The 16,816-nt window shown below is 36.6% G+C and overlaps 1 protein-coding gene across 2 annotated transcripts; it reads right to left on the bottom strand.

The window, feature by feature from the left end:
• Positions 1-5,698: 5,698 nt before the first annotated feature.
• saal1 (serum amyloid A-like 1) lies at positions 5,699-16,552 on the bottom strand. 2 transcript variants are annotated; one of them, XM_058407424.1, is made up of 14 exons: positions 16,413-16,552; positions 15,459-15,595; positions 15,271-15,372; positions 14,617-14,700; positions 13,625-13,704; positions 13,450-13,509; positions 12,283-12,398; positions 12,001-12,163; positions 11,669-11,751; positions 9,573-9,743; positions 9,291-9,478; positions 9,063-9,155; positions 8,694-8,803; positions 5,703-6,411 (listed from the first exon to the last, which is right to left on the bottom strand). In XM_058407424.1, the coding sequence occupies exons 1-14, from the start codon at positions 16,414-16,416 to the stop codon at positions 6,321-6,323; spliced, it is 1,482 nt and encodes a 493-aa protein (XP_058263407.1). In that variant the 5' UTR covers positions 16,417-16,552; the 3' UTR covers positions 5,703-6,320. The 2 variants fall into 2 exon arrangements, with proteins under 2 accessions (XP_058263408.1, XP_058263407.1); XM_058407425.1 differs by lacking the exon at positions 16,413-16,552 and having other exon boundaries at positions 5,699-6,411; positions 14,617-14,728.
• Positions 16,553-16,816: the final 264 nt, after the last annotated feature.

Raw genomic sequence — 16,816 nt, 5'->3', positions numbered from 1 at the left:
ATTTATCTAACTACACATCTAAAGTAAATTTCATCATGAAGTAGGAGACATAAATCTACAGATGGATTTATATGAAAGCTACAGCATTAATACCACTAGTGATGCATACTAAAATAGGCCTAGTACATGCTTCATTGTAATTTAAAGGAGAGGACTAACAAAACATACAGCAAACTCCTCTTCCAATTCACCATCTTTTTTTTTCTTTCTTTTTTTTTTTTTTTTTTTTTTTTTTTACAGATCTCTGTTTATTGTAGTCTAATATCAAGCCCTAAATGTCTACAATATATCTTGTGTATAAATGTATAAAAAAGACAGCAAGTTACTCAGTTCTCTTTGTTTTGATTTAAACCAGAAAAAACATTTTAGCTCAACTCAATGTTAAATCTATAACCTGTGTAACATTTAAAGAAATTCATCTTATCACAGGACATTCATGTATCTATAACTTTATTGCCTTTTGTTCGTTTGTGAATGCTTATTATAGTCTCTTTAAATTAAGTTTTTAGTAAAATTGTTACAAAAATTGATTTACAAATTGATAAAAAGTTAAAAACATGCACCAGTTCAATTTGAAGTTAATCAAATATGCAAAAAATGAATTATTTATTATTATTATTATTATTATTATTATTATTATCTGTTAGCATTGTTATTGCTGTAATAAATGCTGCTCAGGCCACCTCTTTAGACAGAATGACTTAATTTCTTGCTATGTCTGTTCATACAATATTAAAAATATGTTTATAATGGGTGTGGTCAAGAATGTTAGATACGATTTATTGCTGCCATGTACAAGAATTCTACAAAAAAAACAAATAAGAAACAAGTATTAAATTGAGGATTAAAGTAAAAGTCTAAAGCAATGAGAATATGGATTGCAAAAAAACAAAACACAAAATAGTTTTGACAAAAATGGTAGGCCATGCTTCTTCAGAATATGACCTTCGCAAGTGGATAGTGAACACTTTGAGGAAAGAGTTTGAGGAAAGAGTGTGTGTGTGTGTGGATGGATGTTGGAGTATTTTTTTTTTTTATTAATGAATATTTAAGAATATTAGAGAAATTTGGGAGTTCAAAAACATATACCAATATATCCAATTCACCCTACAAAACATAGAGATAATGAATTGCAGACAAAAAAGCCAACATTTATATATTTCTGCAGTCACCACCATGACAGGGCCAATTAAGAAAACTGATTAAGAAGGATACTTTGATTGATTTGGATACTTTGGTTGAAAAATGACTCCAGTGACAATATAATGGCCAATTAGCTATTACAGAACTGACGGTGTATTACAGAACTAATGTTGTATAGTTATGCATCTCTTGAAAGCATTTCAAATGCCTTTTGCTCGGTTAAAGTGTAGTACAAAGAGTGCTATGATTAAAATTCTGAAAGTATAAGAGTGTGGTACAGGACAGTCAGTGTGACCCATTTGATCCAGCCACTCTGATCCACTGTGCAAATTAGGGTCAGTAAGTTTTCAGGCTTGGTGCACGTGTAGGGTGAAAGGCTAAGAGGATTATGTCTCATCTTCAATTTAGCTTTGTGACCACAGCTCTCCAAGGCTTCAAGTCTAATGTGGTGCATCCCATAGTTGCTTGGTCTTAGTAAGATGTGGGACTATGATAAGAGAGCACAGAAATCATCAAAATCTCTCTTTTTTCCCTCACAAGACACTTTATAGCAGAGGGAAATCAGACATCTTGTTCATGTTCAGATTTAATGGTATTTCAGGTCTCCGGGAAGGATCAGAGCAAGCTGTCAACCTCCTATATAATGTTTGTTCAAACAGCCTGAACAAGTAGCTTCTATAAGGTAGTCCATACTGTAAAACTGCTATGACAGGATATTAGAATAACACAGATGAATTTGAGAGAGAGAGAGAGAGAGAGTGAGAGAGAGAGAGAGAGAGAGAGAGACAGGGAGAGAGAGAGAGAGAGAGAGAGAGAGAGAGAGAGAGAGAGAGAAAGAGAGAGAACAAACAATAGGTTATAAATTCAAGGATCACATGAACTTTGCATTCTAGATGTTGAACCTGCTTTTTAGATGTTTTCCAGTAAAAAAAAAAAACATGACCATGAAAAACGTCTTTCTCATGGGGACTATCACAAAAAATAAATACAAAAAACCCCCAACTTTTAGACATATTTCATTTCAGATTTTATTTTTATATTACATTTGATATTCATATTCCTTTAAATGTCATTTGTATTTGTAAAACACAACCATTGTGAATGCATGGACTGGTATTACTTTTCTTTTTTTCATTAGAACCACTATGTTTAATTTGCATGTACTGAGATTTTAACTGCCACAATTTTTTAATATTTGTCAGGTGCAATTGCATTAGTGGGTCTATATCAAGATCTATCCTGCTAAAAGAAATATTAGGTACTAGGATATCAGGATATCAAACAAAAAAGCTCAATATACTTCACTTAACTGGTACATTATAGCAGTGTTCCCACATGTCAGCTTGTTTAGATGTGCACCAATCCACCTGTGAGTGGAATACAGCTGAATATGATTTGGCATTAACCCATAGTGTATGCTCATTATCCGGTACACTAAATTTTCCTTAATGGTTAACTAATAACACTCATAGAGTACATTAGTGATTAATATCTCTGATAACCTGAAACATAAATCAGCAAACAAACCTGAGCTGTGTTATGGAAGGAGACATATAAATACATATAAGAAATATAAGTCCAAACATGATTTTGGCTGGGAAATATTTTGAAACATCTCTCAGTGTACCCTCGTACATTGGTTCTCATGTACTTTTGCTACTTGTGCTGAAACCTGCACCCATCCATCCATCCATCCATCCGTACTCCTTATCCTACACAGGGTTGCAGAGAGCCTGGAGCATAGACACCGTGGATGAAGTGCCAACCCATTCCAGGGCACAATCACAAATACACTCACACACCCATTCACAATATAGAGATGCCAATCACAGTACAGTAAATGTCTTTGGACTTGTGGTGCTTACCACTAAGCTATCATGTTCCCCCTGAAACAGGCATATCTTCCATTATGTTGCTTGTTTGTGTACGTCTTACAGGAATTTTGGTTTTGAACACTGAAACTTGTCTCACACATATATTCATGTGTACACATGTTGCTTTAAAATGTTGCACCCTGTTAATGACAAAATCTTATCATACTGTATGGACAAAAATCTTTGGAGACCATTTATATGTGATTATTCCTCAAGCTGTTGCCACAAAATAGGAAGCCCACATTTGTATAGGATGTCTTTGTACTATAGTATTACAATTTGGAACTAAGAGACTCTCAAACATGGTCTGCTGTGCACAAAATGAGCTCCATTAATACATGGTTTGTCAAGGTTGCAGTGGAAGAAATTGAGAGTCCTGACCTCAACCCTTTGAGATGAACCGGAACACTGCCTACGTGCCTGACTTCACTAATACTCTTGAGGCTGAATGAGCAAATCCCCCAAAGCCATGTTCCAAAATCTAGTGGAAAGCCTTCCCAGAAGAGTGGAGGTTATTATAACAGCAAACAGGGGACTAAATCTAAAATGAAAAAGCTCATATGGGTGTGATAGTCAGGTGTCCACAAACATTTGCCCATATCTTTATATGTACATAATTAAGATAAAAGTGTTTGACTTAACATTAAGCAGTGCTACTAAAATCCCACTATGTGATGTTTAGACACGATGGTACAGGTGTGTATGTTTACGGAGTGTGTGCTGTCAGGAGCAGTGTGTAAACCCTGATGAGACTCACCTGGCGGAAGGCAAACAAACTCAAATCAACATCAGAGGGCTATTGAGGGGCCTGGATTGGGGAGGAAAAGAGGATCAAAGCGCTATCCTCTGGGATCTGGATTGACGGGATGTACTTTGGTGATGGACCTGATAAGCACCAGGTCTGCTCTGTTTTCTTGTCTTTAATAAGGGAGTTTGGTGTGTCACTGTGGATGGTCAAGCAAAGCTCTCAAACACCCTTTCCCTTTTCTATACTGATCTCTTTCATGAGGTTTTGCTTAGCTGGCTCTTTTTTTCCAAGTGTCATCTACATCCAAGGTCTCTAAAGGTAAGGGAACAATTATGCTTTATGAACACCATCGACTGTGTCCATATAGTGCCTGTAATTACCTGTAAGACACCAGAACTGTAGAGAGATGAAATAAAAAAGACACTGCGACTCAAACCACTACTTTTGTGTTGCATTGATTTACACACATATTGTTGATCATTATGGAGGTTTATGTGTTATAGATGGTTATAATGAGCACTCAGTGGTATGGAATGCTCTTTCTGGTAACCCAATACTGGTAATTAGGTTAAGATGCTGCTAGACATTACATAGTGCATGAGAATTAGACAGGTCATGTCAGGACACTGTGCTGTCTCACGCATTTGGGTTGTATAGTGTTGTATAGGATTCATACATCACTTGGTCTCAAATTGGTCTCAAACAACAAATTCTGACTAGTAAAACTTAGACCTTTCAGTGTGTGTTTTGGTTAAAATGTTAAATGGCCTGGAAATATTGATTATTATTTAAATTCTGCATATAACACAAGAACATGTGAAGGACTGAAATCTGAAAAAATTGATTGTGTACACATACAGTACTTGAGCCATAATAGCAATAAACTAAAGTGAAGTAAAATAATTAATTAAACGTAACAGCTCAGGCGTTTTTCTCGCCCTCCCCTTTTTCTAGACACACAAAAGGAGCTCAGTGTTAATTAAAGACAGAGCAGGCTGACATTATGCAGCTTCTAGCCCTTTGTGCTGAAGAGGCTCTCTCCTGCTGGAGAGAAAGAGCCGTGTTACTGTGAGCTCAACGGTGCCCACTCATCTCATTACAGACTCACCTCATTACACAGGCTCATTTGGCAGTAAAAGACACAACAAAGCTCGATTCATTCAAATACTGGGTCCAGCTTCAGGTAGCAGTGCTTGAAGCAAATCGCATTCTAGCTCATGATTCCAACCCATTTGAAATGTACATTTTTAGGAAATCAAATTTCACATATTTTAACTGTGTATCTGAATCATTTGCAGACCTACTATTAAACATGAAACCTGGGTTAAAAGCAAGCAAATTCCTCAAATTAGGACCAAGATTACTGAATATAACTGAACACAATTCCACATTATGTTACATCTAGACAACAGTATATCCACACAAGGCATTCATTATATGTATTTGATGTCTGTGCATCTGACTAACACCTGATCTCTGACTCGGAACAAAGCCATTTCTACTGGTGAAGTTGTCTCCTCAATCCCAAATTCAGCAAGTGACAAATCAACATGAAACCTCAGAACATCACCAGTAAACAATGTAGCACTTCTAACTTTTACATTTATTCTATAAATACCAGCATTTACTTTTCTTAATTCAGCATACAGACATTCTTAATATCTGACATTATACTATACATTATATTATATTCTACATTATACTGCTGCATTTTTTGAGCAGGTAGATATTCAGTATATTCCTTGTGACAGTCAGCTAGTTTGTTGCTAACAAATCAGAAATAACAAATGTACAGAAGTCTGAATTGATGGAATTCCATGTTCTTTCTACCCAGTTCCAAGGTAAAGAATGCAGCATAAACTCTGAATATTCTCCTATTTTAATGATATGACGTAAAGGCATGATTGTACATAAACCATACAGAGTTTTCAGAAGCTATTCATGCATGTAAATGTGTACAGGTGGCAAAAACAATGTCATTGATGTCAAAGACATAACCCATGCATCTATCATTGCTTCTGTTCATTTTGCTCAGAGGATTTAGACGTGCACGCATGCACGCACTCTCTCTCCCTCTCTCTCTAACACACAGACAGAGAGAGATAGAGAGAGAGAGAGAGAGAGAGTGCTTGGAGATTCTCCTAATCTCAGCTACCCCACTGTGACAGTACATACACTCGCTACAACCAGCTATAAAGCCAGAAACTAAACAAATCTTGGATGCTTCACTTACTATATAATATAATTATGTACACACAGCATTAAAGATCTGGAAAGATTCTCAGGGAGGATTACAGTTTGCAGCCTAACTCTGAGCGTGAGAAACGCTTCATTTATATGTAGTTAATCACTCATGGCAGTCCGCAGTAATCATCCAGTGTTTCAACATACCACTTGAACATGCATGTCTTTGCTTAGTAACATAAAAAACATTATCGTTGGACTTAAAATGTAAGAAGAAATTTAAGTAGCAATCTAAACAAAGGCGGAAAAAACATGGAAAAATGCATGAAGGTACAGACAGGAGCAATCAAAGGTGCGATGGCGTCAGCAGTCTATTCTGGGCCAACAGAAGGATTCATGACGGTGACGGCCGAGGGGAAACTTTCATTGTCATACTGTTGACAGGAGATAGAGACGCGCCGGCTGCAGGAAATGACAAAATGACTTGATTAGACGGAGTTACTAACGCTTTAATGAGACAGGTGAAGGCAAATGAGAGATTAGGAAAGACACCACATGAGAGAGTGAGCACAGTGCGTGAGAGAGAGGGTTGAATGGAACAGCATACGTGCCAGGAAACATACATTTGTACACACGTCTCTTCAACAGCTTTGTATTGTTGATGCTAATGTATTTTTAATCACCATATTGTTCATCTTTTGAAAGTGTTCCCAGGTAGCCCTGTATATTTATGTCTGTTCAGTTCAGTGAGTTCCAGGATGTTCATATTTTGCATGACTATTTTTTTCTTTTAATTATAGATGTAATCAAAATCCTTTAATTTGGGGGTTTAGTGGCTGTTTCTCTATTACTTAGAATATGTCAAAACACTACAGGACAACTCCACAAATAGTGGGCATATTCCATGAATTAACAGTTAAAACTAGGGATTTTTATTTTATTTTGTTGATTGTTCAAGGGAAAAATTTGGATTTGGACACCATTTAGATATTATTTTATTTTGTTGATTTTTCAGTGGAATCCCTAGATAGAACTGTTATGCCTGTGTGGGTTTTTTTGACTAAAGTTCTAGTCCTTGCAGATCCTACCTATGAATAATTTCAGCTTAGCAACAGCTATCAGGCTTTAATTACCTTTTCCAATCATTTGATTCACTATTTTTAAATTGTCTGCCTGGACACCAGTCATTTCTAATCAACCTATAACCTCAGAAGGAGCAAAAACACCTGACAGAATCTCTAAAAGGCATGGGCACTTTCATTGTTACACACTGCATTGTTAAACAAAAGTCAAGCCAAGTAAGCTATATGAAACAACGTCACTCTCTGAGCTTTTGGGCCAACTCCAAGCCATAAAATTATGCATGCTAGATCAGCTTTAATACTAATATTAGCAGCCGACCATCATCACTGTGGCTTTGCTAAAATCCAGCCTTTGCTGCACGCTTCCGCCAGGTTTTCCTCCTACACTCTGCATTTCCATGATAATCGAGCCGTTTGCTGCTCTGCATATCAATCCCAAGCGTTAATTAAAAAGCTGTTATATTCTAGCTGGCGTCACTGCCTAGATCTTGTGCGTAATGGTTTCCTGTGGAGAAGGGGGTGAATGATGTCAAAATGTACTTTACTCATTTAAATTTTGCTTTGTAATTGGATGGTATTCAGGAGGATTCGTGAGATAAGTTGAGAATCATCAACAAAAATATAATGGACTCAAAGACCAAAAGCAAGCAAGTGACCAATTCTCAATTTAAACTACTTTTCATTTTATGTCACAAAAAATTAGATGGAACTGGTTCATTTGCATATAAAAGATTCATAGCAAAAACCTGAATGTGTAATATTTTATGCATAATTATCACAATCATTAAGTAAATTTAAGTATCGAGATCTGCTTCAGTTTGAGGCTTTGCTGACGATGGTAAACACTACAGCACGCACTGAGAGGACACTGAAGAAATGGAAAATATGTTGAAATATATTGAAAATATAGTCACTGTCCACTTTAACAGGAAAACCTGTATACCTTGTTGAAGAGGAAAGTGAGAGGGGAACATGCAGACTGGTGCGAGCTGATTGGAAGACTATAACGCTCTTTAGAAAAAGCACTCTTCACAACTACACTGAGCAGAAAAGCATCTCATAACACACAACATCAAACCTTGAGGCAGAGGCAGAACAGCAGCAGCAAACCACATCAAGTTGAACTCCTGTCCACCAGGTGGCGTTTTTTCTTTAACAGTCCTATGAATGCTGTAACCTCAGATTCCTGCCTGTGAACATTACCTGATGCTCTAGGCCTGTGTTTATAAGAATTTGTCATTGTGCTGCTGCCACATGAATAAATGATTGGATAATTGCATGACAGCTCCAAGTGTATGTAATAAAGTGGAAAGAGATTATATATTCATCATGTATAGGTACAAGTTCTAAGGTAGGAGCTTGATCCCCAACAGGTCTCAAAAATAAAAATAAGTGGCATTCTTGAACATAAATAAAATCCACAACTCAGTCATTTAAGAAAGGTTTGTTTATTAAATAGACCGACTATTACAATAATGCACACATACCCAGAAGTCAATATAAACACATCACTTTCAGTGTCTGTGAGCCAAATGTTTGTTTCAGTCCATAACAAAACTGGACACATACTGGAACTGGAACGGCTCCAACAGACTCCCTGACTCTCTTTCTGTATATACAAGGAGTAATCTGGCATGCCTAATCCAAAACAGTGCATTTTACCGTGTCTCTGGCTCAGGCTCGTTTGATTCAGATGCACTGGAACATTCCTTCTTTATAACGTCTGCTAGTTTCGGCTCTACCTCCGTCAGTGTGGAAATGAAGCACAGCACCTGTGCATAGAGAAAGACAGTATGTCTAAGCACTCAGGCACACAGAGAGTGAGTGAGAGAGAGAGAGAGAGAGAGAGAGAGAGAAGAGAGAGAGAGAAATTTGTATGGAAGGGAAGAAAGGAAAGAAGGAAGGACTGAATGAATCAAGGAAGGAAGGAAGGAAGGAAGGAAGGAAGGACTGAATGAATGAGGGAAAGATGGAAGGTAGGTAGGAAAAGAGGAAGGAAAAGAAGAAGGAAGGAAGCGGTGTTGGACTTACAGATGTGCTGTGCTGCGGCAACAGTGTCTTTATAGCTGACACCCAGATCTTCTCTGTAAGATGATCCATTTTCAGCAACTCTGACACAATGCCCTACAAGATCACACACTTGGTCTGTCAGAATAATTTTTTTTAATAGATTTGATGGTGAAGAAAAATCGGAATGAATTTAAATGTTTGCAGGTGATTTGAGGTCTGTAACCTAACCCTTCATTCTGTACATCTCACCCTGGGCAGATGTGTGATCAGAGTCGACAGTAACTCTGCTGCTATGTCAGCCAACACCTGGAGCTGTACATCTCTTTCCTCATCCGTCTTTCCATCTGTCAGTGGATCTTCTGACTCCTGATGCAACTCTCGCTGATTTTCATGATGAAAGTACAAGATGCGAAGAAGACTAGCCACCAACTCTGAACCTGTACACACACACATAAATATAAATAAATATATAAATATATAGAGCGCAGTCTCAGCCTTAGACGCCAAGGGAGTGAATGTGTATGTCCTCACTGATGTTTGTCTGAAGATTGCTGTATAAGGCAGATAGTATAGCGAGGGCAGGGGCCAGGAGTTCCTTCTGCTCCTGAAGGATGAGAGGAGGGTCATCCAGCTGGCAGAGATCCTCACACACAACTTCACACACCACCTTCCATAATGAGACACCACACCCTTCGTCTGAAACTGCACATACATGAGAGAGAGAGAGAAATTAATTGAGCTCTATTTTAAAGTTACCAGGAGAATAATTCTATAAAATAATCACTAAACAATAAAATTGTCAATTGTGTAAAACTTAAGTTTCGTGCAGACATTCCTCAAAATCCCTCTTGTTTTTAGAAGTGGAACACACACAATATGTTTCTCATAAAAATAGACATGTCATGCTTACTTGCAAGCCTCATTTTGTCTGGCTGCATTGTGCTGTCCTTTTGTAAAAACTAGTTATATCCAATTTATTAAATATATTTTCATCGATTTAGTCATATTTTTAAAAATCTTCTTACTCTGGTACGTCAACACCACAAGCATCTTATTCAGAAGTGTGAAAACCACAGATCTATTTTATTGACTCTGGAAGGTTCAGCATTATCAGTGATAATGTTTTGACTGACAACAGGAACTATAGTTGACAACAGTAACAGCCTGTTTAGTTTGGTGATAACATCTGTCTGCCACTGAAAGCTCAAGGCATTAGGGTAAACACAAAATGTAATCAGTAATAAATATCTGTAAAAAGCTGTAAGAAAATTACAGAAAAGTAGCCTTAAGAGTGATTTGGTGGTTCCTGAAAAAGCATACATGCTCACATACTGCTGCAATGTGGTTGCAACTTAATCTTGAACAGACCTACTGTCACAAATACATGTAGGAACATTGTTCCAAAGACCAACAGAATCACTGTACAGCATCCAGACTATTGTGTCAATAGTTACATTAGTAAAGACCAAGGATGCTGTGTTTTTTACTAGATGGATAAATTGACTAATTTTAAATTTATGAAATCTGTTAAAAAGAGCTGAAAGGACCTGTACCCAATGTACAAAAGAACATATACAAGGAGTATATTTTGGAGCTTAGGTGATATCTTGGCTCTGACTGGTCTACAGAAAACAAACAACATCTATGGATTGGCCAAATAATGTCCACGATCTTCTGTAAGTATGACAGTAACAGCTATGCTTACACAGGATTGTCCTTGCTGGCAGAACCCAAAAAATCGAATAATTCCCTAAAGCTACTTGATTCATGTCTTGCCTATTTAACCTCACCTATTTAAATAAATAAATAGTAAATTTTGTCAAAAAATAATGACTTTTCAGGTTTGTAAAATGTGTCACCATTATAATATGCTCTTTACATTCTTTAGTTAGGGATGGACTAAATTTCATGTTCCCTCGACACTATGTATGCTCTCCTTCTTTCCTTCCTATAAAGACATTCTTATTTTTTTTTCTGTTTGGAGAGATTCTTTATAACATATCCCACTACATGCTTCCTCAGGATCCTGGGAAAGTTGCCAAGAGACAGAGAGAAGATGGCAAGATCTCTCAAAGTTTATTCAGATGTCAAGATCTCTCAAAGTTTATTCAGATGTCAAGATCTCTCAAAGTTTATTCAGAAGTATGAGCATATATAAAGAACCTGTCATGCAAGGGGTGCCAAGTTTACATTTACATGTAAGTTGTGCCAGTATGTGGAGAGTTCTGCTTGGTCAGGGACATGACTGATTTTGTCTAATCTAACAATCAGCACAAACTTAGGGACAAACTCAACTTTTTATCAGCAGGGGTAGAAAAAGAAGAACAGGATGTATTGCTCAGGGTATGACTTAGCTGAAACTCTGACTAACATGTGGTTTGAACTTTAGATAATAATGAGTGTGACATAAAATAATCCATCATGCATGTCACTGTTTGTTCCATCAAGTTAAATTTTTGTTTTTCAGTCAGCAGCCTGGGCTATTAACATTCACTGACAACCAAACTAGGATGATAGCTCTAACCAATCTCACACAGGCTACTGTAAATTAAAGTAATAAATGAGTTATATATGCTAACACTTGCCCTGGATCATCTTTACATAATTAAAGTCAAATTAAGTCTCACCGAGATTCTGCATGCCTTCATCTACAGTAGTTAAGAGCTGAAGAGCATGGAGATATGCTTCAAGAGCCTTTGGACTCTCCTTCCTGAAAACACACACAGGTAATAATCTTCACATTCTACCCTAGTCTTTAAATCAAACTTCAAGTGCAAATGTAAGTAAATCCTCTAAAGCCGTAAAAAATCCTGTAAAAGCTGTAAATTAATTTTTTTGTATTTTTTGTATGTTATATATTTGCTTAAATGACTTTTTAAGCAAATTTTTAAAAGGCTAATACACAAAAGTTTATGCTCAGTCTCACACACAAACAATTAAATACAATAATGTGTCCCACCTAAGTTGTACAGCAGCCTCCAGTAATGCAGAAGCAACATCCTGATGTGTATCCTTGTCCTGGTCACTCTTGCTAGTTGGCCCAGAAAGCCAACTCTTCATCAGTTCCTCATCCTCATCAAACAGCTTATCAACAAGTTCTCCTACCTTTATCAATAAGTCCACTAATAAAAAAGAGAGAGAGGGGACACACACACACACAATGAAACAAGATGAAAATGTGTTTAAATTTTAACCAAGAACACGCTGCTTCGATGTCATCCATAAAATTCCATATGATTACCATTTGTAGAACTGCACATTATGAAGCACAGGTTGTTGCATGTAGCTGACTGCTGCTGTATCCTCTGTAGCCACAAGGGAGAGACATCTGGTTGAGAGACACACGTCAGGAGAAGCCTGAAAAAATGAAATAATATGAAGTAAGGACAATGGAAACATGTGCACAAGGGAAAAAGGGTATTGGTAGAACTATGCTAGAGCTGGTAGATGGTGGTAGAACTAGTGACTGTAACATGTTTTCAGGAACTGGCAAAATAACGTGGATAACTATGGCTACTAACTATGATTATTAAATGAGTCACATGAATACATTTTCAAAATCAAAATTTGATGAAACTCAAATCAATTTGCATGTGTTCTTCAAAGGCAAAAACGAAAATCAACCTTTTTTATGGTTACATGAGTTGCACATATTGGACATGCATCCAATTTAGTGTTGCAAATCTTTTTTTTAGAATGGAGTTTTAGGATGTTCATGTAAAAAAAAAAAAAAAAAAAAAAAAAAATTAAATAAAATTAAAAATCCAATGAAAAACACCTAATTGAGATACTAGGGATTCCTTGTAACATTAGGTCCATCAGGACTTTCAGGCTCTCACAGACAATTATAATGCAATTCACTGAGTTTTTTTTTCCACATTGTACATTAAAACTACCTGTATTAGCGATACTGCAAGCACAGCCTCCTTCTATTAAACTACAATCAGTGAAGACACATATGTAATTACTTTCTATGATACCTGTGCTCATATTCGACAGTGAATCAAAGAGGGGTGTGTTGTGATGACATCACATTACATATTGAAAAATTGCAGGCTCCTCTAAATACTACTCTAAATATCACAAAATCCTGGAGGCACTGGTCTATATGCATTGGGGTACCATGTTAATGACGAACTTTGATAACTGATCAGTTTTCTTTCCTTCAATTCAATAAATATTCCCTCCATTTTCTGTAACGCTTCTCCTACACAGGGTCTCAAGGAGTCTGGATGGAGTGCCTACACCCCCTCCAAAAAAACAAAACAAAAAATAAAACAAAAACAAGAAAAGGTAGGTAATGTTTGCTCCTTTTGGTTTTGATTTTTTTATTTTGTTTTTGGATTTGTTATTTTGTTTTATACTTCTCTGTCACTGTATATAACAGCTACAACCTCAAATATCTCACCTGCATGTCTCTAACAGTGTGGGAGGATCACTGTCACCCAGCAGTAAGAGCAGCACAGCACTAGGGGTAAAGAGAAGCAAGAAAAAGAAAAACAAACAAACATAACTATGATGATTAAAATGAAGAGTGTACTGATTAACCACTATTATTACAGAACATAAGGATGTTTACACACCCTAGTTCGTCATTCTGGCTGATGAACATACATGTATCAGGGAAACAGGCCATATTTCCCAGAATTCCTATACAGATTTCCTGTAACAGAGGGTGTGGATTTATTTGACAAACTTTCCATAAATAAAACAAGAACAAAAAAACAAAAAAACAGCTTGTCAGCTGGGGCCACTCTGATGATAACTCTGATGGGCAAAAAAAGTCTAGTCCCTCTTATTACTAATTGTATGCAGTATATTAATATACAGCTGAAATAGAAAGAAACTTATGACTTTTGATTTTTTCAGATATTTAACCCTGTTGTGCTCTTGACCTTTTAAAAGCCCAAGCATTGTACCAACTACCCTTCTGTTTTTCTCTCTCTTCTAATATTATATTTTATAGCATACTGTCTAAAGTTATGACTACTTGCATTACTGCTGGCTCATATGTTGACAGCAATGTACAGGATATTAGAATTTCAGAAATTATTTCATATAATTTTTCTTTCAGTTCGAACTTCCCATGTTGAGGAAACCTCTGCCATTAGACCCAACTGTCACAGTTTACACAGGATGAAATAATTCTGATGTTCCAACAACAAAACAGTCAGTTTACTTTATTAGCTACAAGTATATAAAAAGTTATGAAAGTATAAGAGTAGTTATAAGAGTAGCAAATGCAAACCTTCAATCAATGTTACACTAATAGTAGAGGTTTTGATATCTGATAATTTATTTGACTAAGAATAACAGCACTAACAACAAACATTTCCTTGTTTGATCTTATTACTCCTATCAAACCATCATGTTCCTGTTTTCAATAATTACAGTACATAACGACAGCAAGCCACAGTAATAAGTTATTTGAATATGATAACATAATTAAGATCAATGTTCAAATTGAATATTTTCAAAAGTAAACTCAGCATACATACATCATTCTCTCTAAATTAAGCGCTTGTATTCATTTTATTTCTATTACAATTTGCACAGTATACCATGGTCTACTTACAGTAAGGCGTGGATTATGTGACTTGGCAATTACTCCCAGCAGGATATCTGGCGTTTTGAACTCCTGCAGAAACCCAGCCACATCCTGACGACAACAGAGCCAGTAAACATAGCTGACAACAACAAAATTGAAGCCTGAAATTATATCAGTGGATTAATGAAGACATCCCAAATTAGTTTGTCTGGAAATATAGTCATGTGTTGAAATTGTAATAAGCTGATGCTTGTTTTAATTCAAGGTAACTAACAGTGAAGTCAAGTGGGTTTTATTGTTATTACTTTATACACTTTGTATCTTATATATACACACATCAACATGAAATCTTTCTGCAGAACCATCGTATGATCCCTAATGAAAGATGCACTTGTGTAAGATGTACTATTTATATTATAAAAAAACAGGGCACAGTTTAGCTAGACAGGTCAACGGAACTGTACTGGATTATACAGATTATGAAATCATTTTCTCTGTAAACTGTAACTGTATAAACTAAAGGCTACTATGAAAAACTGTACTGACAGCAGCAGGATGAGAAAAAAACTGGACCTCTGGATACGTGTTGGCCAAAAACCCTCCCCTACCCCCTTTAAAAAAAAAGGTTCACAGTTCAAATATTGAATATATACACACTACGTCACTTGTGATAACATGTACCTTATCCATGGCCATATCCCAGACTTTACACAGCTCTTCCTCAAGCTCATCAGATAGTTCTGTCAGACCCTCTCCTTCTTCCGAGTCCTGTTCAGACACCATCTACAAGAAAAAAACACATACTCAAACAACTCTGCAATTAGATCTACTAATGTATTATCAGTGCTCCCTGGAAGCTCAGTGAATACCTGTATAAGGCGAGTTAACGTGCTAAAAAGCCAGTGTTTGCTATACACAGTATCGCCGATAGCATCATCCTCTTCTTCACCAGTCTCATCCTCTCTGTCTGGAGGCGGCGATGGGTTACGATCCATCTGTGGTGAGTCTTGGGGAGAAGATTGTCATGTTATCATTTGCAGTTCTCATTAAAATCTGAGAATGTAATGAATACAGCAGCTGTTAAAAGCTGAAAAGATTTATAGTTGAGAGGTTTCCCGTCATGGACCTGTCTAACTACAAGGCATCCGAATAGTCAGGAACCAGTGAGAGTTTTTTTCTTTTTAGATATTAATTACATACTATGGTCTACATTTTCACACTTTATACTTTCATATATATATTTTTTTTCCTTTAGAATTTGTCAACATATATTCAGCTTGACACATTTGCTCAACATATTCTCCCTGGTTCCGGACATTTCTTACACCCTGTACATTTACTCATCACCATCACTCTTTACACAGGAAATCTAAGATTATATTAATGAAATACTAATCTAAACATAACAGACTTTTCCCCCTTGCTCTAACACACCCATTTCCACTCAGCTAGAGCTGTTAGGTTTATTTGCCATGGAGAAAACTCAGCGTGTGTTAAATAAGGTCTTCACGTGGTATCTCCAACAGGGAGCCATTCGGATCCTATCATGCGTGTTAAACACTGTGTACACTTCTCCTCTGTCGTATTTGTAGTTATTGAATCCTTTTCAGGATATGCCTTCTGACTTACATTTCTTAAACTATCCATATCCAAGCACACCGAAATAAAGCTACTAATAAAAAAATGCCTGATCCACCACAGAGATGTTTCTCCAGACAGCAGAAAACAAAAACATTAGCCAGGTTAGCAGCCACTATTTTATTCCATAAGAATGGACTTGACAGCAAAATATTATTTGCCTAATTTTTTAGACAGCAGCTCACCCATTATTATTAAGACACCAGGTTTTCCAAAAACAAACAAACAAGCAAACAAACAAACAAAAAAGCAGATTTGTTTCAGACTTTAGATTTAATCCACACACATTTCCGCGCCATACTTTCTGCTTCGTGTCTGTTTTTAGTTCAGTTTTGCACTAAATATAAATATATCGCCATCTAGCGTGGGTATGTCTGAACCTCCCATGGTCTTGTGTGACATGGAGTCGAAAAAGCAGTCTAAACACAAAGAACAATTTCTAACCTCCTAAGACCTGAGCTTGCATTTCTTCTACCTATTTGGGGTTAGGAGGAACCAATAAATATAATAACCAGATATTATCTTTGAACGTGAAGCCGCTTCTTTTGTGTTCAACAGGTTCCAGTTACAAAGAATTAAGTATTATGGT

Source organism: Hemibagrus wyckioides, linkage group LG14, assembly GCF_019097595.1.
Source record: "Hemibagrus wyckioides isolate EC202008001 linkage group LG14, SWU_Hwy_1.0, whole genome shotgun sequence".
Lineage (NCBI taxonomy): Eukaryota > Metazoa > Chordata > Actinopteri > Siluriformes > Bagridae > Hemibagrus > Hemibagrus wyckioides.
This window is presented reverse-complemented; position numbering and strand designations above follow the sequence as displayed.